The 25138-nt window shown below is 39.5% G+C and overlaps 1 protein-coding gene across 1 annotated transcript in view; it reads right to left on the bottom strand.

Moving 5' to 3' along the window:
- Positions 1-10168: 10168 nt before the first annotated feature.
- LOC126162977 (meiosis regulator and mRNA stability factor 1) overlaps positions 10169-25138 on the bottom strand; it is a 231384-nt gene continuing 216414 nt past the window's right edge. Inside the window, exon 28 of the mRNA XM_049919825.1 lies at positions 10169-11432. Coding sequence (XP_049775782.1) covers positions 11383-11432 — 50 coding nt within the window. The 3' untranslated portion in view covers positions 10169-11382. The remainder of the gene's footprint in view (positions 11433-25138) is intronic.

The raw sequence follows: 25138 nt of genomic DNA, 5'->3' as shown, positions 1-25138 counted from the left end.
CATCGACGTGCAAGTCGCTGAAGTGGCGTCAGATCGAAAGACTTGCACCCGGCGAACAGTCTAGCTGACGGGAGGCCCTAGTCACAGGACATCTCATCTCTCTCTGCCACTGGTCTCTCAATATTTATTTTCTTTAATGTCATTTGTTGTTAACAATATGAGCTTATTCCCATGTACTAGCAGCTTTCACTCAGTTAATACTAAGCAAAAATCTAATCTGCATTTGGGTCTCATCTCCTTGACTCTTGTTTAGAAAGGCTTGCAGTATTCTGCTGCATCTACAAGTATTTAAAAAATCCTGACAGTAATCCTCAAACTTCCAAGTTTAAACTGATGAAATGCCTCGTTACTCACTCTTATTCTGTCTGGGAGTTCCTTGTTGATTATGCTAATATCTACTCACAGCTTGTCATCTAGATAGGATTTGGGTACATTTTATTTGATCTATTATTACTCTTCTGATGTTAATTTCATCTACTGGCTCATTCCATGACCTTAGATATTTGCTCCTCAGTCTGGTCTGGACTAGACATGTAAAATAAAATTAAAAAATATATAAATCTGGATGGATACAATAATCGGGTGTGGATCAGTGCTGCAAAGGTCATCATGAATGCTCTGAAGGATCAGAGATGTTAAGTTACGATTGTGGGTTGTCACATCTACTGCAAAATGGGTGTCACAGGTGGCACTGAAGTGTGCTGAGGCTCATATTCGTAAGAGGTAAAGATTTCAGACTGATCTCTCTAGTAGTTGCCCTCTACAATCTATTATTTCACTGCCCATATATAATTACAAGCATTAAAACTGCCTAATATGACAGTGATGACTAAGGTGGCAGAAAAACTGGAGAAGATAAGACAAAAGCAATGGTCTTTATGGATGGCTTTATGATCTGGGGAAACGGAGATTCAGGAACAGCTGGACGGTTGGGAAGAAACAGAAATATGGGATGAAATTTAATGCAAACAAATGAGAGATTCTAGTTACAACTAGAAATAAAGATGGACCAACTAGTGAAATATGGACTGGAGGTGAAGAAATGAAAGTGTGAAGTGTCAAGTAATTGGGAGGTGTGACAGAGGAAAATGGAAGAAATGAGAGAGAGAGAGAGAGAGAGAGAAAGCATGGATAGGCAGAAATATTTCTGAGAAGTATTACGAGCTTGGATAAAGATAAGTAGTGATATATACCGTATTTACTCGAATCTAAGCCGCACTCTAATCTAAGCCGCACCTGAAAAATGAGACTCGAAATAAAGGGAAAAAAATTTTCCCGAATCTAAGCCGCACCTGAAATTTGAGACTCGAAATTCAAGGGGAGAGAAAAGTTTTAGGCCGCATCTCCAAATCGAAACAAAGTTGGTCCATTGTAATATGATAGACAATTTAGGTCGAATGAATGACGATACAGCTACAGTAGTTTGGTTCGAGTTGTAAGCTTAGCAGTTAAGCTTTACCACGTAGCCATTGCTATGCGTCAGGCGCTCCGTCCGTATTTATACGGATACCCTTCCTTTTTCACGTGCTTCGTCTGGTTTGAATCGATTGCTTATTTTGCTTTGATCTGATAAATGCCGTTTTCTTTGTTACAGGTGTTTGCGTCACTCTTAAGCTGAAAATGCATTACTGCACTGTGTCATGCATTGTTTGTCGCATTCTGATAGTGCGTGTTTACGGCCAGTCGCGGCTCGCAGCATGGCTTGCTTTTGTGCGCGCTACCACCGCGGACAATTAAAAAAAAGAGAGAGAGAGAGAGAGAGAGAGAGAGAGAGAGAGAGAGAGAGAGAGAGGAATCGTCTCATTCGCGAAACAATGGCAAGAGACTGCTATTTGTTGTTACTTACACTGCTGCTTTCTTTGATAATGATCAACAAGAATCAAATAATAGACTGCGTATGATAGAACATGTTCTGAACGAGAGTTTGTGAAAATTTTTCTCCGTTTGAAAATCTTTGCGGCCGGTTCTTTATTACATCAAATTCTGCACAGAAATTACAGTCATCTTAGATTTAAAAATCTAGTCACTTGCCGTGCTTCATTTCTGACTGTATCACTATTAGACATAAGAATAATACGAATATAAACATGACATGATATGTATATTCTTTCACGTTTGCTGTTGTCTCACTCTATAGTTTCGTAGTTTATTAGGCAGACAGGATTTAAATGAGATAGCAGCAAACACGAAAGAATACATGGCAAAATGTTTATATTCGTATTATTCTTATGGTGAAGAGAATACTGTATGTGATTCAAATTTCATCAGGTTCCTATTAGCAACCATCTCTTCTCACAGATAGGAAAAAATTCAGAACGTAGTTGGCCATATTGACAAACATCCCAAACAGTCTTGCCAGTCAGATTTTCGTAGTACACTGAAATTGTGCTACATTCGAAGATGAACAATACGGAATTTGTATTTACTTCGTTGGATAATGTATGAAAATCCAGTGGTCGAAACTCGCGGCGGAGAAAAAAAATCTCGTCTTCCACTTTTTAAAAAAAAAAAAAATTATTTACTGACGCAGAGGTTTTGGCGCCAGTATTTATCTTTGTGCCTACAAAGTATGCTTGCGTAGCGCTACATGTATTCGCCGGCAGAAGTTAGTTGTGGCGGCACGTAGGAACATTTTTCATAACTTCCGCTAGCTTTGCACTCGATTCTAAGCCGCAGGCGGTTTTTTGGATTACGAAAACCGGAAAAAAAGTGCGGCTTAGATTCGAGTAAATACGGTAGAAGTTACTAGAACCCAATATTGACCTATGTATCTGAAACATTGCTAATGAAGAAAAGACATGTAAGCGAACTACTGGCATGTGAAATGAAGTTTCTCAGAAATAGGAGTAACAAGGGGAGACAGGATGAGGAATGAAAGGGTAAGGGAAATAGTGAAAGAGAAATCCTTGCAGAGCAGGATAGAAACATCAAGGCTAAGATGGTATGGGCACTTAAAGAGAATGGAAAACAAGAGGATTCCCAAGAAAACACACAAAATGAGATGTGAAGGAAATGGCCAGGAGGAAGACCAAGGGATGGATGGTTGAAAGATGTGGAGGAGTGAGTTGAAAAAAGAAGAGAAGATTGGACCAGAGACTGCAGAAAGATGGGAAAACAGGACTAGATGGTGAGGCTTATGTTCCAAACAGACCCAACCTGGGGCTGGAAACTATTCAAGAGGACGATGACGATATGAAAAAAAGTGATTCTTGCAGTATGATCCCTGTTGTGGAACAATTAGTTATTACATCTGTTTCTTCTGGGAGGTGATAACCATCATAATTTCTTTGCAAAATCAATGAAAAATGGAGGTGGTCAGTGAAGATTATACTCGTTTTCAGATTTTTCCAGTGCCTCCTGTGTGGTTGGCTTAGTATCCACATATTTTCCTCTGCTGGCAGAAAGGACTCATTCTTTCAGAGCCATTGAATTTGAGTTTTGTCTTATTCTTGTCAGTTTTCATGTTTGTCATTTTTTCTTCATTCATTTTTCAGGTTGTAATAGTGATTAAGAAGATAGTTTTACGGTTGGATGTCCTCTTTTTATCCACTGGTAACATTTGGTTCTGAATACATTGTCTTTTGGGATGAAAACACCAACTTGGCCTGCCCCTAATTTGATGCTGGAGAGACAGGCAATTCTCATGCTGTACCAGCCGCAAGGCTCCGGCTTGCTTGTAAGACTGGCAAATCGAGGACTGGGGTGGGTGCAGATCTTTCGAACAATTTTTTTTTTTATTTTTGCTTATTCATAGTTTATAGCAGGTGGTATAAATGATATAAATGATTTTGGAAACATTGGGGTAATTGTGGTAAAATCTGTGAACATAATTTGCCATAATACCAACTATATGCAGGCATTCTAACTTTTTCTTTCCTCAAGATATGACAGGTAGTTATTTCACATTCTTTTATTTTTTATTTCCAATATTGGGCAAACTGGTAAAAGTGGAGGATGGTGTACAGGGCAAGTTACAAACAAAGGCTGTTCACGATGATTGCCATTCTGCAGTGATCTTCCACAGTTCCCAAACTTCTGCTGCTCAGTCATATGACATGCCTAAGCTGTAAACATCAAACACTTCATGGGTGGTTGAATGTGGACACCATAACAAAGTTTTTCTTCAAAAGTTAAGACTAATAAGCCTCTATCTATTCAGTTGTCTGTCGCTCCTTTTTTAACACACGGGATGAAACTTACTCACCACCACTCATAGTGAGCTCATTGCTCTTTGCCTGTCTGAAGTATATGGTCTCTGTGAAAGATAACTCCTTGAATCATATTCAAAATTTTAAGTAGAATAGTATTAACAAGTACGTGTCTCCCAACTTTTCACACATCTGAAGTTTTCTACACTGTGCAGCAGTTGATTCTTTATGCAAAAGAAATTCATTCCATATTTTTCCAACAAAACTACTTCTCCAAATTTATCTTTTATTTGATCCACTAAAATAACTATATAGTCATTGAAAAAGCACCTCATTTTTTTCTAGTGCACAGCAGGTACTAAATAAATTGTTTTGTCATTTTCTTCTCATTGGTCCCTCTTGCCATGGGATAGACAGTATAGGAAAACCAACTGCATTATTTTCTCCACTGAAATTTCTAAATCTGTTAAGACAGCTGGATCAGTACAGCCATTATTCATCTGCAAAACATTGGCCTTGATCCCACCAGCCCTCACTGCCCTTTGCCTTGTTACTATATGTACTTACAACATTTTAAAGAAGTAGTACTTTATTAGTGACAATTCTAAAATAAACTTAGAGGTCTGAAACTATATGCTATTTTAAAAGGTTTGAAAAAACAGAATTAAAATTTTTTGATAGCCAAAATATTTTATTTTTTCATGTACCACAACTAAACAACAACTATTTTCAGACATACATCTTTTTGATTATAGTTTTTAGAGCTGCTACTTCAATTTGTGTGTGTTTCACAACCATAACATGAAGGTGCATTATAAAATACAGTTAAACAAGTTTATTAACAAAGGTGGTGGTTCTTAATGTTTACAAGAATTCATGCATACATAAAGTTCTCATTAGTAAAGAGCACAAACACATCTAAAAACCCATGCACATAACTTTCAAGAAACAATGAAATAACAAGATTTACTTAACAGGAAAAACAAATTAAAATGAAAAATTCTTTGTGGGTGCTATGAAGTCTACTGTGACACAAATATAATGTCCTTAACTCCTCGGATTTGTACATAGAATCAGTTTTCCAGATTTGCATATCTAAGCTCGTATCAGTGATTATTTCAACTACAAAAATTCATACATTCAGACCAATTTCTAAACATGTAAGATTAAAAGGAGCATATCATTCATTGAACGTTTGGAATTTTCTTTCCTTTCACATTCAACAACTAGAAAATGCAAACTGTACTCCACTAAGCTTACATAAAGCAAAGAAATTGCCGTTTCTTTTAACATTTGAATGTCACATACTTCCACTGAACAGATAAATACTTTCCATGAGTATGTAGATTTTATACTGCAAACTGGATCCACCTACAGCCATTTATGTCTCACAGCAGCCATGTTAAAAAAACTGATATGTAGTAGTATTGATTACGAGAAAATAATTTTTCTATTATATTTATTACTTTTTTTCTTCTAGCCCTTGCCAGGAAAAAACACACACTGTATACCGAATTTTCTTACTTAATTTAACACTACGGTGATTCTTATTACAATTCAATGCCTGCTAAGATCAGCTAGGAAGAGCACACGTTAATGCAAAATCTACACCTCTCACTTTCACATTCAAAACCACTGCAGTAGCCTCTTGATACTTCATGTACCAATGAGGCTGAAACAGTTATATTCGCTATAACTGTTCTTATCAACTTGCATATCCGAAACAAAATACAGAGTAGCTTCTTATCTACGATACTATCTCAAAAAGTATTTTGTTTTTGTAGATATGCAACAATCGTGTCAGACGAAATCGCTACTTCAAGTCTTCCAGTGTGATGGTCAGTATCTATTACAGATAGCGATAATTCCATCATTTGCTGGAAAAATGTGCAGTTAAACTACACAACTCCTTGCACATTAATCTTCCTAATCTACTGATCATAACATGCATTCCATTACATAAGGTTGCAGAACAACATAAATACAGTAACTTTTTGTTTAGCCTCTAACAGATCTGATTTCGTGAACACACAAAAAAGCAAGTAAATGTTACATGAGGAAATAAGTCAGCATTTGGTCCATTCATATTTGTATCGTTCACTTACACTTATTTGTCACCTTCAACTTCATGTTACAGCATGAAAAAATTAAATTTATATGAACACAAAGCCAGCTGGTTCACAATTTTGATCAGATGTAACAATGTCAGTACAATGTGTATTTCCTGTCATGAAACTGATATTAAACAGTAAAAATGTCGACCATTTACCTCTTTATAGGATAAAAGGTATAATCTAACTCGTGTACACTGCACACTACTTATCATATATTCTTTTATCAATGAGCACATGCAAAAACATTTCAAAAATGGTTAAACAATCAAACACCAACTACCCTTACACAGTTGTTAAAAGAAAATTGTTTGGTACAAACTACATTCACCTGGTGTTATTAGCAAATACTTAAATTTGAAATGGGATTCCCCTCCCCCCATCAAAAACAATGAACAAATTCTATCCTATCTGCAAATGAAAAGCACGAGAACATTTATCCACTAATCTGCTTTCCAGCAAGGATGTCACTACAAATAAATTAGTAGTACAGCAGAGCCACCGTATTAGAAAACAGTAAGTGGTGCCCGCCCTCTTCAGTCTGTAAACTCATTATTTTATAGTACAAAATGATGAATAAATAACCAAAGTTGTCATGATTGAGTGAGCACACCTAGGTAAAAAAATACTTAACTTTCTACACAAGCTGTCAATTTCAAGAGAGTTGACATTAATTCAAATGCTATGACTAATGGATTATGATTCTTTATGTACAAGCAAGATACTAACTTATATAAAATGTTTTAGGTATTAGACCAATACATACTTCGTAGAAGACTGTTCAATACAGGTAAATTGTGCAACGAGCGCAAATCTTATCAGAAGCGAAACAATGGTGAACAAACTAATTATTAATGAGCAGAGACTTCGATATTATGTCATATGGCCTTTCTAAAACCATAATATTAAATTATTTGTGGTTTTCAGTTGATACAGTTGCCATTCTTACCCAAAGATGACAGCACTGATATGACATTTTTGGTAGAATATCTAATGAAATGCGGGAGCATCTCAGCGATTTTTTGTCCCTGGAAACATATTTGAATTTTTGTTTTGTAAAAATTGAGAAAGATTGTTGCAGTACGAAAATACAGATGGGTTCGTAATGAAATTAGAATATTTCAGCAACTTATAACTGTGTTTAAAGTTTACTAGGGTGGTGCTACTGTCAATTATCTTTCTGTTTAATGGATACAGGTTGGATATTATGTTGTTCATGTTGCATGAAATAAGTTGAAATAAACACTTTTCCACTTTTGGAGACATTCCATCTAGAGAAATAGATACACTTCAACAATTTGACGGCACAGAAGCTTGGACCACACCAAGAAATTACCACCAGAATTGGAACCTGCAGACATCTTGCATTCATCACTAAGTAAACACCGAATATGATCAGCTGTTTGAAGATGAATCTAATGCTTCAAAGATAGTAACAAATTTTAGCAATTTAATAACTGCCGTTATTACCTGGATACTGGTTTTATTTCAGTAATACTTCACCCCATGTGTTGTGTTATTATCAAAATGGTGTATGAGTAATGGAAAGCGAAGTTTCAGAGGAAATTAAAAATGAAGTCTGCAACAAATTTTACATAGCTGAGCTTGTAATGGAAACTACCAAACTCATAACCAATAGCAAATCGAAGTAAAAAGAATACCAGACATCAAATTTGGCAGAACTAACTTCAACATGTACATATATTACTTATACACTATATTTATTAAAGACTGCAGATGCTGGAAAGGGCCAAGAAGAATAATTGAAATAGCAAAATGCATTTTACGGGAAGAATTTAATGAGCAGTGAATAAAGTCTTATTATGGAAAGCATGAATCGGTTTATCATGATATTCACAAAGGTGTGGAAACTTAACAACAGACAAATTCTGCAGAGAAACAGACCAACTGGAAAACCATACTGGTCACTCATCTAGTTATTAACAAACATGTTTTATGAAAATAATCTAGTAAAATTAGCCATAGTAGGAAACAGAACACTTTGTAAATACTTCCTTCACTGTCAGCAGAAGACATTTCTTCATTGAAAATAAGCAAATTATTCTTCAGATGGCAAGCAAGAAATTTCCGCTGTTGCATTCTGTTATCTACTCCAAATAATGACATTTCACAAATGTGAATATAAAATAAATCATTACGTAGATATTACAGGTAGTCATGATTCATGAGCTGTAACACCTTAATTATTAACTGTATTCTAGTCACTCTTATGTTAAAAATGGAAGATTTTATGGACATCATAAGCAAATGTACTTCAGGAAAGGTACACCAGATCCTTTTTATCCATGTCTCTTAAAGCAAGTGCTTAGCAAGGGAATAATAAGGTATAAACAACACAAGAAAGGTTCAAGGAAAAACTGTCATATGTTAGTTTCTTGTGAGACAAACATACAACTGTTTTAACAAAATAGACCACGAGTGTCATTCTGAATTAATGGTGACAAGAAGCTTGAATCTAGTGTAATCTCATTACTTTTACACCATGCTGTATCAACACTGTCCACATACAATAAATTTTGAGTTCCAATTATGAGCCTGAACAATGGCATAGGTGAATGAGTTATGATATGGAAAGGAGGAGGCAAGAACTTGCACCTAGACAAGTGCAGTCTTATAATTAGACTGTCAAGTGCTAAAAATAGGCAAGCACATAACAGGTCTCCCTTACACTATTAATATGTATGATATTATTGGAGTTACTTGAATCTTTTGAAGAATGGCAGTGAAGAGGGAAAAAGGCATCAGGTGTCAATACCAGCAAATCTATACGGAAGTTATAATATGAATGCTACACTTCCATTTGAAATTTTGTGTATTCCAGTTGAATCTATAGTAGAGACTTTCCTTTGTGATGTGAAGGTTGATGGGCAACAGCATAGAATGCCAAACAACCAAAGAGAAATGTTCATATTAGAAGACAGTTCACATGAATATCAAAATAAACACCAAATTCCAAAAGGCAAGACTTAATGCATGTTGCAAGCAGTATAATAATTATAGTCACATAATTACTTTTTTTCTTGTCCCAGTTCACACATTAAACATTCATGTATGCAAGAATAAGGAACTTTGCGTCTGTAAGTTGGTTAAAAGCCACAATCAGTACTACAGGATAACATCTTGCTAAATTCCACCAATTTTCATCCACTCACTACATGTGTAATTATGACAAATGATCAAGTGGAGTAATTTTGATTTATGCTTTGCTGAAAACTGCAATTTTGAAGCAGAATGTAAAGAAAATATCAACACAAGCCTTGGTTTAAATGCAAAACAACAAACTGATTGAATTAAGTAACATGAAAACACCACCTTCTTGTTTAAAATAATGATTGCAGTTCCAGCAATACTGAATGTCTTCTGTAGCAGACAGATAATTCACTAAAACATTTTGTTGTAAGAAAAACCATGATGAGGATAGTTCTACTTATAGTTTCACAGAAAACGAAGTATTTAAAAAAGACACACAATTCCCCAAATGGATTTCTTTCACTTCAACCTGACTAACAAACAAATTAACAGAGAAAAACAGACACAGTACAGAAACAGTTAACTAACAACTGCTATGCAATTCAACAAGTAGTAAACTCGTGTCCTCATGAAATGATCATGAGTACATTCCTAACTAAATCTGGAGCAAAGGTTAGCATTTTTCTAATGAAAAAACTAATATGAACGTAAGTAATGATAAGGTTTAGCTATTTTCAATCTAGCTGTTTCAATGTTAAGTATTCCTACTGAATTCCACAATTAAGTAGCATACACTGAACAAATTGTGTACCTTTTACCTTAATAAAGAGGGAATGGAGAAGTGGATAAGTCAGTATGACACACACACACACACACACACACACACACACACACACACACACACACGCGCACACACGCGCACACACGCGCACACACGCGCACACACACTACTTCACTGAAATACTTTACAATTGGTACAGTTTTAATTCAATGGAAAAATAAACTTCAAGATCAATAAAGACAAATTGTCTATAAAAATATTCATATATAAACATTTCAAAAATTTTACACTCACAAAAAGCTGAATAAATAAAACAATTATTAAAATAAAATTTGTATTACAGAAGTAATGGAATGACTTTAAAAAATTTATTTCTATCTGTGAAAAGACCTTAACAAAGAAATACTGTTGTAAAATCTTGAACTAAAATCATAATATAATTTTACATTCTTTCAAAATAGCTGAAACAACATACAGAATAATTTTAATATAATGCTTGTAAACAGAAGTAATTTTCTGTCCTAAAACCATATAACACAATTAATAATAATGGCTATTAACATAACATTTATGAAATTAACAGTTATGTAGGTTTAAGCCTGGTAATTAGTTGAGAGTTTACTACCGACCCTAAATAATGGCAACAATTATTGTTTACAATGAATCCGAGACCAATGTTGAAAGTTCTGCACTTTCAGAATACAAATATATCAGAATACACAAGTATTTTGCTTACATACAGGATCTACAGCTCTTACGGACACTGAATAACTTTTATATTAATTACCGTTTCCATTTCTGAGCTAAATAAAATGATGCTGACAATAAAGACATGGCTGAATGTGTTGTGCATTAACAATTCAACTTTAAGTGAGAATGGGAGTCAGACACATTCCATACACATCACAAACACAGTAGTGACATGAACCAACACTCTAAAGTTGTCATTAAAACTTTCCGATGATCTAACATGGTGGTCTAATGTGCGGAGTACTTGTCCATCATTGTGCTACAATATTAAAACTTATTGAATACGTTCATATGATATTAAAACAAATGTGTCCACTTCTCAGTAAAAGACAGTGGCTAGGTGCCAACTGCAGCAATACACAAAAACTATGGACATTTGTTTGGTCTTTAAAACTAAATATTAATTTTTCTATCTCATAAAAAGAGATGTTGTGATGTTGCCATTCACTTTATATAAATACTTTGGTATTCTCAAAGATAAAAATGCATGCAGTTCATACATACACAACAGAAACTAACTACGATGGGAGTATCAAAACCCATCTCTTTCTATGGATGGCTGCTTTTTCCTTCTCAGGTACAATGAAACCAGTATACCCACTCATGGCATCTCCAGAGGATTGCTGAACTGTGCTGCCAGCCTCTTCTTGCCTATTTTCAAAACAATAAAAGCAAAACATTACTACCAATCAGAAGGGGAGAGGGGGGGGGGGGGGGGGGGGGGGGAATTAAGTATCATACTACTGACGGAATTGTTGGTCAAGGGGTAACTACATATTGTTGGAAATAAGCTACTGCAATTTCAATGTAAATGCAGTGTTAATTTCTTTCAACAGCAAACTGAAATGCAAAGCATACTCTCATTTACATGCAAAAGATTTTGTATCCATAAGTAACTGCACCAACATGCATCATCAATTAATTGCAGATCTGCCACATGCTAGTCACGTATTTGATGCTCTTTATTTTAGTTAGTGGCTGTGAACTCAATTAACTAAAAATTTTAAAATAGCTGACAAATGGCTTCAGTGTCTTTTGTTTGCTTCAATATATAACGGAAAAACACAAAAACACAAAAATATTTACAAACTTAACCAGGAAAGCAATTTAGACAAAATATCAAAGCTGACTGAAGCAGCATAACTACAGAGTGCCATCACAGTGCACACACGGCACTTACAAAATTTGTGGCTCACAGCTATAGGCATGGTAAAAAGACCAACACTGCACTGCTTCTGACAGTATAGTGAATGTGTTGCTGCTGGACTTCAGCTGCCTGTACAGACTCATCAAGTCTCATGGAGCACCTGCTCTATTTTCAGTGTTTTAAGTTTGCCTCCAAGTTTTGGTGGTATACTACTGGTAATAATTGTGTGCTTATTGCAGAAAGAAAGCTTGAGATCTGTTTTGAGTGGAATTCTCATGAGAGCAGTTAAAAATGTGATTGTCCCAAGAGTTCAGTAATTATCACCAGGTCTTTACTATTTCTATCCATTCGAAGTATACCTCATGCTCAAACCTGCAGCTATACCTCACTTCGCTGATCTCTTCTACACCTTAAACTGACCTCATGCAAGAATTTTGCAATTTGGACACGAAACAACCAAACCCGCTTTCAAGGCCAAAATACCGCAATTTTCACTCAGATGCACCGCGTTCTAAATTTGTAGATTTTTTCTGCAGGCTTGACACCTATTTTCAGCTTTTACGGGAGGTGCCACACCAAATTATAGTTACCTATACTCCCCTTTGGACATCATAATTACACAAGTTCATACTCACAGCACTGGTGACACCCACAATTTTTCGAAGTTCTCAAGACACCTAATGAGCAATACATCCCATACTAAAAATGGCCTTTAAGATATACGTAAACCAGGCCCAGTCTATGGGGCTACTAAAATAACTTAGCTCTTTCTCCTGCCTCTGAGACACACATCTTTCAAAGGACTTAAACAAGTGTAATTTTTCAAGGAACAGGTCGAGCATTTAAATCTTGCATTCAGTGGTGGCTGGAACAGTGCCCATGCAACAGCCGGCAGCCATAAACATGCTATTATAATTACACCATAGAAAGCTTTTGCAAGTAAAATATATTATTACATTAAATCCAAACCCCTGACTGCCACCCGTGCTCATTGTGAAATAAAACTGTAAAGGCTTTGTGCAACAATTTACTATGTCGGCGATTACTTAGATCTATAAAAAATATTCACATTACTTGTTTTTGCAAACAATTACCATCTTCAGATGTGCTCAAGCCACTAAAAGATTCATACAGACACACAAAAATAGTTACCGTATTTACTCGAATCTAAGCCACAATTTTTTTCTGGTTTTTGTAATCCAACAAACCGCATGCAGCTTAGAATCCAGTGCAAAGTAAGCGGAAGTTTTGAAAAATGTTTGTAGATGCCGTCACAACTAACTTCTGCCGTTGAATATATGAAGCGCTAAACAGGCATGCTTTGCAGGCACAAAGATAAATGCTGGCGCCAAAACCTCTGGTTAAAAACAAAAATAAATTTCTTTACAGAAAAATATTAACAAAACAAGGCTTTAGGATTGTTGCACGAGATGATACGCTAGGCCTCATTAAGATATCACATAGTGGCATCTATTGCTTCATAGAATTTTGTGAAGTGCCTGTTGGTGTTAGTGAACCATAATGAAGCGCTTTCATTATAGTGCCAAATTCAAGATGGGAGTTATTTCATTTGCAGAACAAAGGTGCTGCATGTTTGCAACACAGGATTGATGAGAGCAATGTCAGGTGAGGCGACTGCAGAGAGACAAATTATTTAAATGTTAATTAGCAGGAAAGCATTTAGTGGGCCAAAGTGTGGCCAATATCATGAACTAGAAGTGATTTTAAATGAATTTGTTAAGGAACAGCGTCAGAAATTCCTGCCTGTGAATGCCGAAATTTTAAAAATTAAGGCACATGAAATTGCTACAGAGCAAAAAATCAAAATTTTAAGGCTAGTCACAGCTGGACTGATCTGTTTATCAAGCACTGGGGTTTTTCACTTCGGAGGCGAACTTCAGTTGCGCAGAAGCTGCCGAAAAATTATGAAGAAAAACTTGAATTTCAGCACTTCATAATTAGGTGGCGTACAGAAAATCAATACCTTCTTGGTCAGATAGGAAATGCTGACTAAACTCCCATATATTTTGACATGCCGTCAAATTATATGGTTGACACCAAAGGAAAGAAAGACAAGTGCTCTTGCACCAGGGGGTGAAAAACAGCGGATGTCCATCATGCTTGCTTGCACAACACATGAACATAAATTACCCCATTCATAGTTTTCAAGCGGAAGACTTTACCGAAATCTGAAGTGTTTCCAAAAACTTTAATTGTATGAGCAAACGAAACTGAGTGGTTTTCGGAGGACATGGTGCTGGAATGGATTAGGCATGTGAGGAATCGTCGTCCTGGCGCAAAGCTTAGTTTACGCATTCTGTTGGTATTAGATGCGTACGCAGGCCTACAATGCCTGCAGTAAAATGAGAATCGGAGGAAAGCACAACAGACTTGCCAGTCATTCCAGGCGGGATGACGTCAATTCTGCAACCAATTGACTTCTGTCTCAATAAACCATTTAAGGACAAGCTTAAACGCATGTACACCCACCGGCTTTCAAAAAGTGACAGACAACTGACAACAACAGGACATGTAAAACGCACAAGTTTGTCGCAAGTGTGCCAATGGATTTATGATGCATGGAAGTCTAGTTAAACGTTGATTAACTCTCTTTAGTAAATTGATTCCTTAGGATGGATAGGATGTGTGACTGCTTTGTACGGACGCAGGAGGAGCTGGCCACTGTTCGCGAACAGCTGAGCGTGTTGATGGCCGCTGTCAGCCATCTTCAGGCTGCTGCCTCGGAGTGTAGCGGCAGTGGGGAGTCTGGTGCGTCGCAAGGTACACCCCAGGTGTTACATGCTTCACCCACTGTCCCTGCTGTCGAGACATCTTCGCGGGTAGCGGGCGCGGTTGGGCCACCCTCTCCCCAAGGGGAGTGGCGGGTTCAGTGGCGTTCGCGGCGCACGAGGCGGAGGGTCAATGTGGAGGCTGGCCGTGTGGCATCGCCCGCTCTGCCTGTGAGTGGACATGTGGCTGCTCCTTCAGCAAGGTCCGAGCAGGCACACGGGGGGAGGGGTTTATTAGTTATTGGGAGCTCCAACGTTAGGCGAGTGATGGAGCCCCTTAGGGAAATAGTGGGAAGGTCGGGGAAGAAGGCCAGTGTTCACTCTGTCTGCTTGCTGGGGGGTCTCATCCGAGATGTGGAGGAGGCCCTACCGGCGGCGATAGAGAGCACTGGGTGCACCCGACTGCAAATTTATGCTCATGTCGGCACCAATGACTCCTGCCGTCTGGGTTCAGAGGTCATCCTCAGTTCGTATAGGCGGTTGGCGGAATTGGTGAAGGCGGAAAGCCTCGCTCGCGGGGTGGAATCAGAGCTAACTATTTGTAGTATCGTTCCCAGAACCGATCGCGGTCCTCTGGTTTGAAGCCGAGTGGAAGGCTTAAACCAGAGGCTCAGACGATTCTGCGGAGATCTGGGGTGCAAATTTCTCTACCTCCACTATCGGGTGGAGAAATGTAGGGTCCCCCTGAATAGGTCAGGCGTGCACTACACGCTGGAAGCGGCTACAAGGGTAGTGGAGTACGTGTGGAGTGCACATGGGGTTTTTTTAGGTTAGAGAATCCCCTCCATAGGCCCGACAAGACGCCTCCTGAGACGCGGCAAGGTAGGAGTAGGCAAAATGCAACAGGGAATAACAATATTAATGTGCTAATAGTAAACTGCAGGAGCGTCTATAGAAAGGTCCCAGAACTGCTCTCATTAATAAACGGTCACAACGCCCATATAGTACTAGGGACAGAAAGTTGGCTGAAACCAGACGTAAACAGTAATGAAATCCTAAACTCAGATTGGAATGTATACCGCAGAGACAGGCTGAACAGTGAAGGGGGAGGCGTGTTTATAGCGAAGAAGTGCAATAGTATCGAAGGAAATTGACGGAGATCCGAAATGATTTGGGTGAAGGTCACGGTTAAAGCAGGCTCAGACATGGTAATTGGATGTCTCTATAGGCCCCCTGGCTCAGCAGCTGTTGTGGCTGAGCACCTGAAGGATAATTTGGAAAGTATTTCGAGTAGATTTCCCCACCATGTTATAGTTCTGGCTGGAGATCTTAATTTGCCGGATATAGACTGGGAGACTCAAACGTTTATAACGGGTGGCAGGGACAAAGAATCCAGTGAAATTTTTTTAAGTGCTTTATCTGAAAACTACCTTGAGCAGTTAAACAGAGAACAGACTCGTGGCGATAACATATTAGACCTTCTGGTGACAATCAGACCCGAACTATTTGAAAAAGTTAACACAGAACAGGGAATCAGCGATCATAAAGCGGTTACGGCATCGATGATTTCAGCCGTAAATAGGAATATTAAAAAGGGTAGGAAGATTTTTCTGTTTAGAAAAAGTGACAAAAAGCAGATTTCAGAGTACCTGTTGGCTCAACACAAAAGTTTTGTCTCAAGTACAGATAGTGTTGAGGATCAGTGGACAAAGTTCAAAACCGTCGTACATTATGCGTTAGATGAGTATGTGCCAAGCAAGATCGTAAGAGATGGAAAAGAGCCACCGTGGTACAACAACGGAGTTAGAAAACTGTTGTGGAAGCAAAGGGCACTTCACAGCAAACATAAACATAGCCAAAGCCTTGCAGACAAACAAAAATTACGCAAAGCGAAATGTAGTGTGAGGAGGGCTATGCGAGAGGCGTTCAATGAATTCGGAAGTAAAGTTCTATGTACTGACTTGGCAGAAAAATCGTAAGAAATTTTGGTCTTATGTCAAAGCGGTAAGTGGATCAAAACAAATTGCCCAGACACTCTGTGAACAAAATGGTACTGAAACAGAGGATGACAGACTAAAGGCCGAAATACTACATCTTTTTCCAAAGTTGTTTCACAGAGGAAGATTGCACTGTAGTTCCTTCTCTAGATTGTCGCACAGATGACAAAATGGTAGATATCGAAATAGACGACAGAGGGATAGAGAAACAATTAAAATCGCTCAAAAGAGGAAAGGCCTCTGGACCTGATGGGATACCAGTTCAATTTTACACAGAATATTCAAAGGAACTTGCCCCCCTTCTTGCAGCGGTGTACCGTAGGTCTCTAGAAGAGCGTAGCGTTCCAAAGAATTGGAAAAGGGCACAGGTCATCCCCGTTTTCAAGAAGGGACATCGAACAGATGTGCAGAACTATAGACCTATATCTCTAACGTCGATCAGTTGTAGAATTTTGGAACACGTATTGTGTTCGCGTATAATGACTTTTCTGGAGACTAGAAATCTACTCTGTAGGAATCAGCATGGGTTTCGAAAAAGACGGTCATGTGAAACCCAGCTCGCGCTATTCGTCCATGAGACTCAGAGGGCCATAGACACGGGTTCACAGGTAGATGCCGTGTTTCTTGACTTCCGCAAGGTGTTCGATACAGTTCCCCACAGTCGTTTAATGAACAAAGTAAGAGCATATGGACTATCAGACCAATTGTGTGATTGGACTGAGGAGTTCCTAGATAACAGGATGCAGCATGTCATTCTCAATGGAGAGAAGTCTTCCGAAGTAAGAGTGACTTCAGGTGTGCCGCAGGGGAGTGTCGTAGTACCGTTGCTATTCACAGTATACATAAATGACCTGGTGGATGACATCGGAAGTTCACTGAGGCTTTTTGCAGATGATGCTGTGGTGTATCGAGAGGTTGTAACAATGGAAAATTGTACTGAAATGCAGGAGGATCTGCAGCGAATTGACGCATGGTGCAGGGAATGGCAATTGAATCTCAATGTAGATAAGTGTAATGTGCTGCGAATACACAGGAAGATAGATCCTTTATCATTTAGCTACAAAATAGCAGGTCAGCAACTGGAAGCAGTTAATTCCATAAATTATCTGGGAGTATGCATTAGGAGTGATTTAAAATGGAATAATCATATAATGTTGATCGTCGGTAAAGCAGATACCAGACTGAGATTCATTGGAAGAATCCTAAGGAAATGCAATCCGAAAACAAAGGAAGTAGGTTACAGTACGCTTGTTCGCCCACTGCTTGAATACTGCTCAGCAGTGTGGGATCCGTACCAGATAAGGTTGATAGAAGATATAGAAAAGATCCAACGGAGAGCAGCGCGCTTCGTTACAGGATCATTTAGTAATCGCGAAAGCATTACGGAGATGATAGATAAACTCCAGTGGAAGACTCTGCAGGAGAGACGCTCAGTAGCTCGGTACGGTCTTTTGTCAAAGTTTCGAGAACATACCTTCACCGAAGAGTCAAGCAGTATATTGCTCCCTCCTACGTATATCTCGCGAAGAGACCATGAGGATAAAATCAGAGAGATTAGAGCCCACACAGAGGCATACTGACAATCTTTCTTTCCACGAACAATACGAGACTGGAATAGAAGGGAGAACCGATAGAGGTGCTCAAAGTACCCTCCGCCACACACCGTCAGGTGGCTTGCGGAGTATGGATGTAGATGTAGATGTAGAAGTGTGTTCCAAATCAGACTGTGCAACAAGTGTTTAAGAAATGTTCGATATTCAATGCACTAGATGGTTTGGAGGACGATGCACTGTGTGAAGAAATGAGCAACAAAGAATCGAGTGGTAGTGGTTCAGAATCATGACTGATATTTTAAACATTACAGATAAGATGTATTACAAACCTAACAAAATTTTTTTTAAATTTCAGCGTTTAATTTCTAAGTTATTTTCATTCTTATTTTATAAGTGTTGCTACTCTACATTGCACAGGATAGGAAAGCATGGAGAGCTGCATCAAACCAGCCTATGGACTGAAGATGATAACAACACACATTGCATTTGAAGTCATTACTAAAAATCTACTACGAAAATCCGACTGGCAAGACTGTTGGGGCTGTATGTCAATATGGCCAACTCAATGTTCGTAATTTTTTCCTACCTGTGACAAGAGATGGTTGCTAATATGAACTTTTATGAATCTTGAATCACCTGCAGTATTCTCTTAACCATAAGTAATGTAAACATTACGCCATGTATTCTTCCACGTTTGCTGCCATCTCATTTAAATCCTGTCTGCTTAATCAACTATGAAACTAGAGTGAGACAACAGCAAACGCGGAAGAATATACGTATCACGTCATTTTTATATTCTTACTATTCTTATGCTGAATAGTGAGACAGTCAGAAATGAAGCATGGCAACGGACTAAACTTTTAAATCTAAGATGACTAATTTCTGTGCAGAATGTAATGTGTAAAGAGGCAACTGCAAAGATTTTCAAACGGAGAAAATTTTTCGCTAAACTCTCATTCAGAACATCATCTATCATACGCAGTCTATCACTTGGTTCTTGTTGATCATTATCAAAGAAAGCAGCAGTGTACACATCGCCCATCGCTCTCATTATTGATTATTCTATTTTATTATTTTAATTTAGCTTCAATTTAGATGAGATAAGTAACAACATATAGCAGTCTCTAGCCATTGTTTCGCTAATGAGACAATTCCTCTTTTTTTATTATAAGTGGCAGTAGCACTCACAAAAGGAAGCCATGCTGCGAGCGGCAACAGGTCGTAAACACTCATTATCAGAATGCGACAAACAATGCATGACACAGTACAATAATGCATGACAAACACCTATAACAAAAAGAAGTGCACTTATCAGATCAAAGCAAAATAAGCAATCGACTGAAAACAGAGGAAGCACGTGAAAAAGGAAGGGTACTCATAAATAAGGGCGGAGCGCCTGAGGTATAGCAATTGCTGCCAGGTAAGGCTTAACTGCTAAGCTTACGACTCAAACCAAACAACCATAGCTGTTTATTTTTCAGGTGCGGCTTAGATTCGAGAGCGGCTTCAATTCAAGTAAATATGGTAGGCACTTTCAATATTGCCACAGTTATGTTACAATATGTACATTCGTTCAAATGTTAAATGACATTATGATGTTCAAAGTGCCCAACTATATTTGGATGTCTGTACAAAGCTTTTTGTGGGTTAAGCACACCTGAAGATGGCCATTATTTGCCGAAACCTGTAATGTGAATATTTTCTGTACATCTATGTGATCACTGACGTAATAAATTTTTATATAAACATTACAAATGATGCATACTTCCAGTTGGCGATATGCCAATTTTTAAAAGAAACATAGTGAAGGCACTTATTATCACTGGACACCTGATTGCATTTTACTTGTTAATGGCCCCAGTGTTGCACTGGTGTCATTGTCGGAGGACAGAAATTCCAATGGTGCTAGAGAACTTGCGCGCACATTCAAAAGCTTTAATCAGTATCAAATAAATCATTAAAAAGTTTATGGGGGTGGTTTATGTAGTCATAGGTGTAAGCAAGAAAGGTGGGGGAGAATGTGAGGCAAGAGGGGTCACTTGTCCCATCCTGGAATCTTAGATGTAGCCTTGTTCATTACGAATTCTCTTACATTTTTATATATGAATATCTGCAATTTTACAAAACCGTGTATCTAGCACTGAGAAGTTTATTGTTTTCTTTATTGTGAGGAACAATCTATCTTTTTCATAATATGGAAAATTGTGGCTTCAACAAATACTATATAACTTAGGTTTGTTTAGTTGCCAGGTAGTTCATTTTTTTCCCTCGTGAATTTCAAAATTGGTATGTCTTTCCCTTATCATACCAGTGTTTTTGGCACTGTCCAGCAGTCAGGACAGTTATACAGAACATTGCCAAACTGGCTGTGTGTTCTCCCTTTCTTGTACACAGCTTACTGAGGTGCAAGGAGACCATTGCAGCATGTTGCTGCACAGAATCTGGTACCTATTTGTGGCAAAAAAGTAGATGTAACTGTAGTATACTTGTCCACCACTCATTCCCACTTCCCAAAAGCTCACCCCTTCCTCCTGCTGCTGCACAACTTAATCAAAACTGTAATTTGGCCCTTGTCTGCAGTCAAGTGAGACCCTTCAAGACTTTCCTAACTCTTGTTCAATCTTGTGAACTGCAGAGTGATAGTAGTAAGCTACAAAGAACACATTCTTGCTGTACCACGGATTTATCGATCTATGTTTCGTTTATGGACCAAAAGGAATCAAGTGAAAAGCGAAAATACAATTTTCTGTGCAAGAGAAAAAAAGGGAAATTTCAAGGTCAACAAGATCTTCTCACCATTAATTGGGACCTTTGTGTGCTCCATGGGGTATGGTTGATGCCAATATGCAGTCATCTAATTATGAATTCAGCAGTCTAGCAGGCACAGGGCACAATATTGTACAAACTGCACAGACAAGGATCATTTCAATTCAGTCCTAGGCAGCTAAATATTCTTGGATGTGGTGGTGAGGATATGGACAGGAAATCTGTTTGTGGACTAGTTTTGAGGGGTAGTGCCAGTCTACGAAGGCTCTCTTGAGACCTTCAGCATACTGCGCAAGGGAATTCTCGTCACTGCAGATACTTCATTCGTGGTCAGCCAGATTGTATGTGACAGATTTTTTGTGCAGAAGGGATTACAGATGTCAAAATACAGTTACTGTTGGTGGTTAGTGCATTTAAATGATGAAGAATGTGGATGGAGCCATCAGAGAGGTAGAGGTCAATGTCCACGAAGGTGGCACTTTGGACTGACGTGGACCACATGAAGGAGACAAGGGAGAATTTGGTAAGATTATGGAGGAATGAATACAGGGTGCCCTGGCCCTGAGCCCAGATCATCAATGAACCTGAACCAAGGGGTGGCTAGGCAAGTAGGAGGGGTGGGGGAAAATCAGGTTGGATGGTAGTACATACTGGGAGAGGCAGGGTTCAATGTTTGGATTAGGTTGGCTTTTGTTTTTGGGATTAGTGGCAAAGGTGCTTCCATTCCTGGGATTGGGAGAAGTAGATTAGATCTCTAACCAGTCCAAAACGTTTAAATTTGGGTGTAGGACTCAAGGTGAGGCCTTTGGATAGGACAAACTTCTGTGGGCTGAGGATTTTGGCAGAAAGTGGTAAATTTCTATTGATTCCTCTCCGTGGTTGAGCTCTGATGCAAAGGTATTCATTGCTACTGTGCGCAAGATAGAGTGTGGCACAGCCAAAAGGGGGATACTAATAAGGGTGCTAGTATGGAATGGGTTGGGTAGGATAGGTGTTGCGAGGCAGTAATAGGATGTCAGCAGGCTGGATAACTTATAGAGCTCGTGTCTTGAATGCCCTTCTAAGTGCTGGAACACAAGAGATTAGATTTTGGAGATGTGATTGTACAGAAGCAGCATTTTGCTGAGACAGCAGAGATGGTGCTGGGATGCCTGTGCCACGGAGATGGGTATTTGCAGTACTAGATTTATAGGGGACAGGGTCAATAATATTATGGAAAGCATACATTGCTGCTCTCTGTAAAGATGACATGCTGAGTTGGAGACAGGCTCGTGCTGTGTGTGTGTGTGTGTGTGTGTGTGTGTGTGTGTGTGTGTGTGTGTGTGTGTGTGTGTGTGTGTGTGCGCGCGCGCGTGTGCGCGCGTGGGGGGGGCACCCTGTTTTCAACTCCACATGTTTTCTTTATTGTGAGGAACAATCTATCTTTTTCATAATATGGAAAATAAATGATGGAATGTAACAATATTGTTACTTTTCACAATACTGATGACTTTTCAACCTGGTTTTTCCAGTGTTTGAATTTGCCTAGCACTTGCAGTCTACATTCCCCAGATGTTTTTAAGTTGTTACTATTCTCTAAACCATTATTCAGTGCAAATTCTCTCTCCCTTTCTTGTATTTTTGTATCACCTTCCAAACCGTACACCCGTTGCATCTGAGCCACAATTTATCCACGGTCTCATCTGTGCACAACACATTTCTATGTGACTGCATAGATTATTGATGCAGCATCTCATGCCCTAGATTCCTCTCACTGATTATTCCTATTTATCACATTTCCTGCCTCGCCACACATATTTTCAGGCATTATTTTTGACATCTACCTCTGCCGTAAGACCTTGTGAACCTCTACCTAACCATCCCCCCCCTTCCTCTCTCTCTCTCTCTCTCTCTCTCTCTCTCTCTCCCTCCCCCCCCCCCTCCCCTTATCCCAACATGCACTTACTCCTGTAGCTCAGCCGTTTCATCCCGTTTTACTCCCTTGTCAGCTTACAGAAATTCCTTACCTTCAACTTGGCATTGCCATCCTTCGCCAGGTCCCTTCCCTAAGAACACACATGTCAGCAAAAGGCAGGACAGCCATACAATGCCTCAAAACAGGTCTCAACCTAATTGTCCTACCTGCAGATGAAGGTTATAACACAGTGAATAAAATAGAAAGAAACATTCCCCATGGGAAAAATATATTAAAAACAAAGATTCCATGACTTACCAAACGGGAAAGCACTGGTAGACAGACACAATAAAAAACACACACACACCCACACACACACACACACACACACACACACACACACACACACACACACACAGAATTTCAAGCTTTCGCAACCAACGGTTGCTTCGCCAAGAAAGAGGGAAGGAGAGGGAAAGACGAAAGGATGTGGGTTTTAAGGGAGAGGGTAAGGAGACATTCCAATCCCGGGAGCGGAAAGACTTACCTTAGGGGGAAAAAAGGACAGGTATACACACACATATCCATCCACACATGTACAGACACAAGCAGACATACTAAAAAGCAAAGAGTTTGGGCAGAGATGTCAGTCAAGGCAGAAGTGCAGAGGCAAAGATGTTGAATGACAGGTGAGGTATGAGTGACGGCAACTTGAAATTAGCGGAGGTTGAGGCCTGGTGGATAACGGGAAGAGAGGATATACTGAAGTGCAAGTTCCCATCTCCGGAGTTCGGATAGGTTGGTGTTGGTGGGAAGTATCCAGATAACCCGGACGGTGTAAGACTGAGCCAAGATGTGCTGGCTGTTTTGGTTCCATCAGATTCACCTGGTCCTACTCCAAATCCCATGCCACTTTCCTTGACGTTGACCTCCATCTGTCCAATGGCCAGCTTCACACATCCATCCACATCAAACCCACCAACAAGCAACAGTACCTCCATTATGACAGCTGCCACCCATTCCATATCAAACGGTCCCTTCCCTACAGCCTAGGCCTTCGTGGCAAACGAATCTGCTCCAGTCCTGAATCCCTGAACCATTACACCAACAACCTGAAAACAGCTTTCGCATCCCGCAACTACCCTCCCGACCTGGTACAGAAGCAAATAACCAGAGACACTTCCTCATCCCCTCAAACACAGAACCTCTCACAGAAGAACCCCAAAAGTGCCCCACTTGTGACAGGATACTTCCCGGGACTGGATCAGGCTTCGAATGTGGCTCTCCAGCAGGGATACAACTTCCTCAAATCCTGCCCTGAAATGAGATCCATCCTTCATGAAATCCTCCCCACTCCACCAAGAGTGTCTTTCCGCCGTCCACCTAACCTTCGTAACCTCTTGGTTCATCCCTATGAAATCCCCAAACCACCTTCCCTACCCTTGTAACTGCCCATGCACTAACTGCCCATGCACTAACTGCCCATGCACTAACTGCCCATGCACTAACTGCCCATGCACTAACTGCCCATGCACTAACTGCCCATGCACTAACTGCCCATGCACTAACTGCCCATGCACTAACTGCCCATGCACTAACTGCCCATGCACTAACTGCCCATGCACTAACTGCCCATGCACTAACTGCCCATGCACTAACTGCCCATGCACTAACTGCCCATGCACCCTCCCACCACCACCTACTCCAGTCCTGTAACCCAGAAAGTGTACACGATCAAAGGCAGAGCCACGCGTGAAAGCACCCACGTGATTTGCCAACTGACCTGCCTATGGAAAGGCAAAACAGATTTCCAGTGCCATTTCCCTACACAACCCCAATCCTCCTACCACACTCAAGAACCAGCAACAAAGAAGTGGCCCTTTTGTCACCCAATACCACCAAGGATTAGAACAACTGAGCCACCTCCTTTCTCACAGCTTTAATAATAATAATAATAATAATAATAATAATAATAATAATAATAATAATAATAATAATCATCATCATCATCATCCCCCCCTCATGAAATAAGGGGTTTGGTGTTCCGTCACTCACCCTACTTCCACAAAATCCTGGTCAATCCCTATGCAACTACCAATCCCAACCCCCTTGCCACAGGGATCATACCCCTGCGCAAGATCCAGTAGCAAGACCTGCCCACATCACCACCCACCACATCCTATTCAAGACCTGACTTACAGTTTGTCCTACCCCATTAGAGGTTGGGCCACTCATGAAAGCAGCCATCCCATATACCAGCTCCTCTACAAC

Source organism: Schistocerca cancellata, chromosome 2, assembly GCF_023864275.1.
Source record: "Schistocerca cancellata isolate TAMUIC-IGC-003103 chromosome 2, iqSchCanc2.1, whole genome shotgun sequence".
NCBI lineage: Eukaryota > Metazoa > Arthropoda > Insecta > Orthoptera > Acrididae > Schistocerca > Schistocerca cancellata.
The sequence above is the reverse complement of the archived record's forward strand: the minus strand, read 5'-3'. Positions and strand labels throughout refer to the sequence as shown.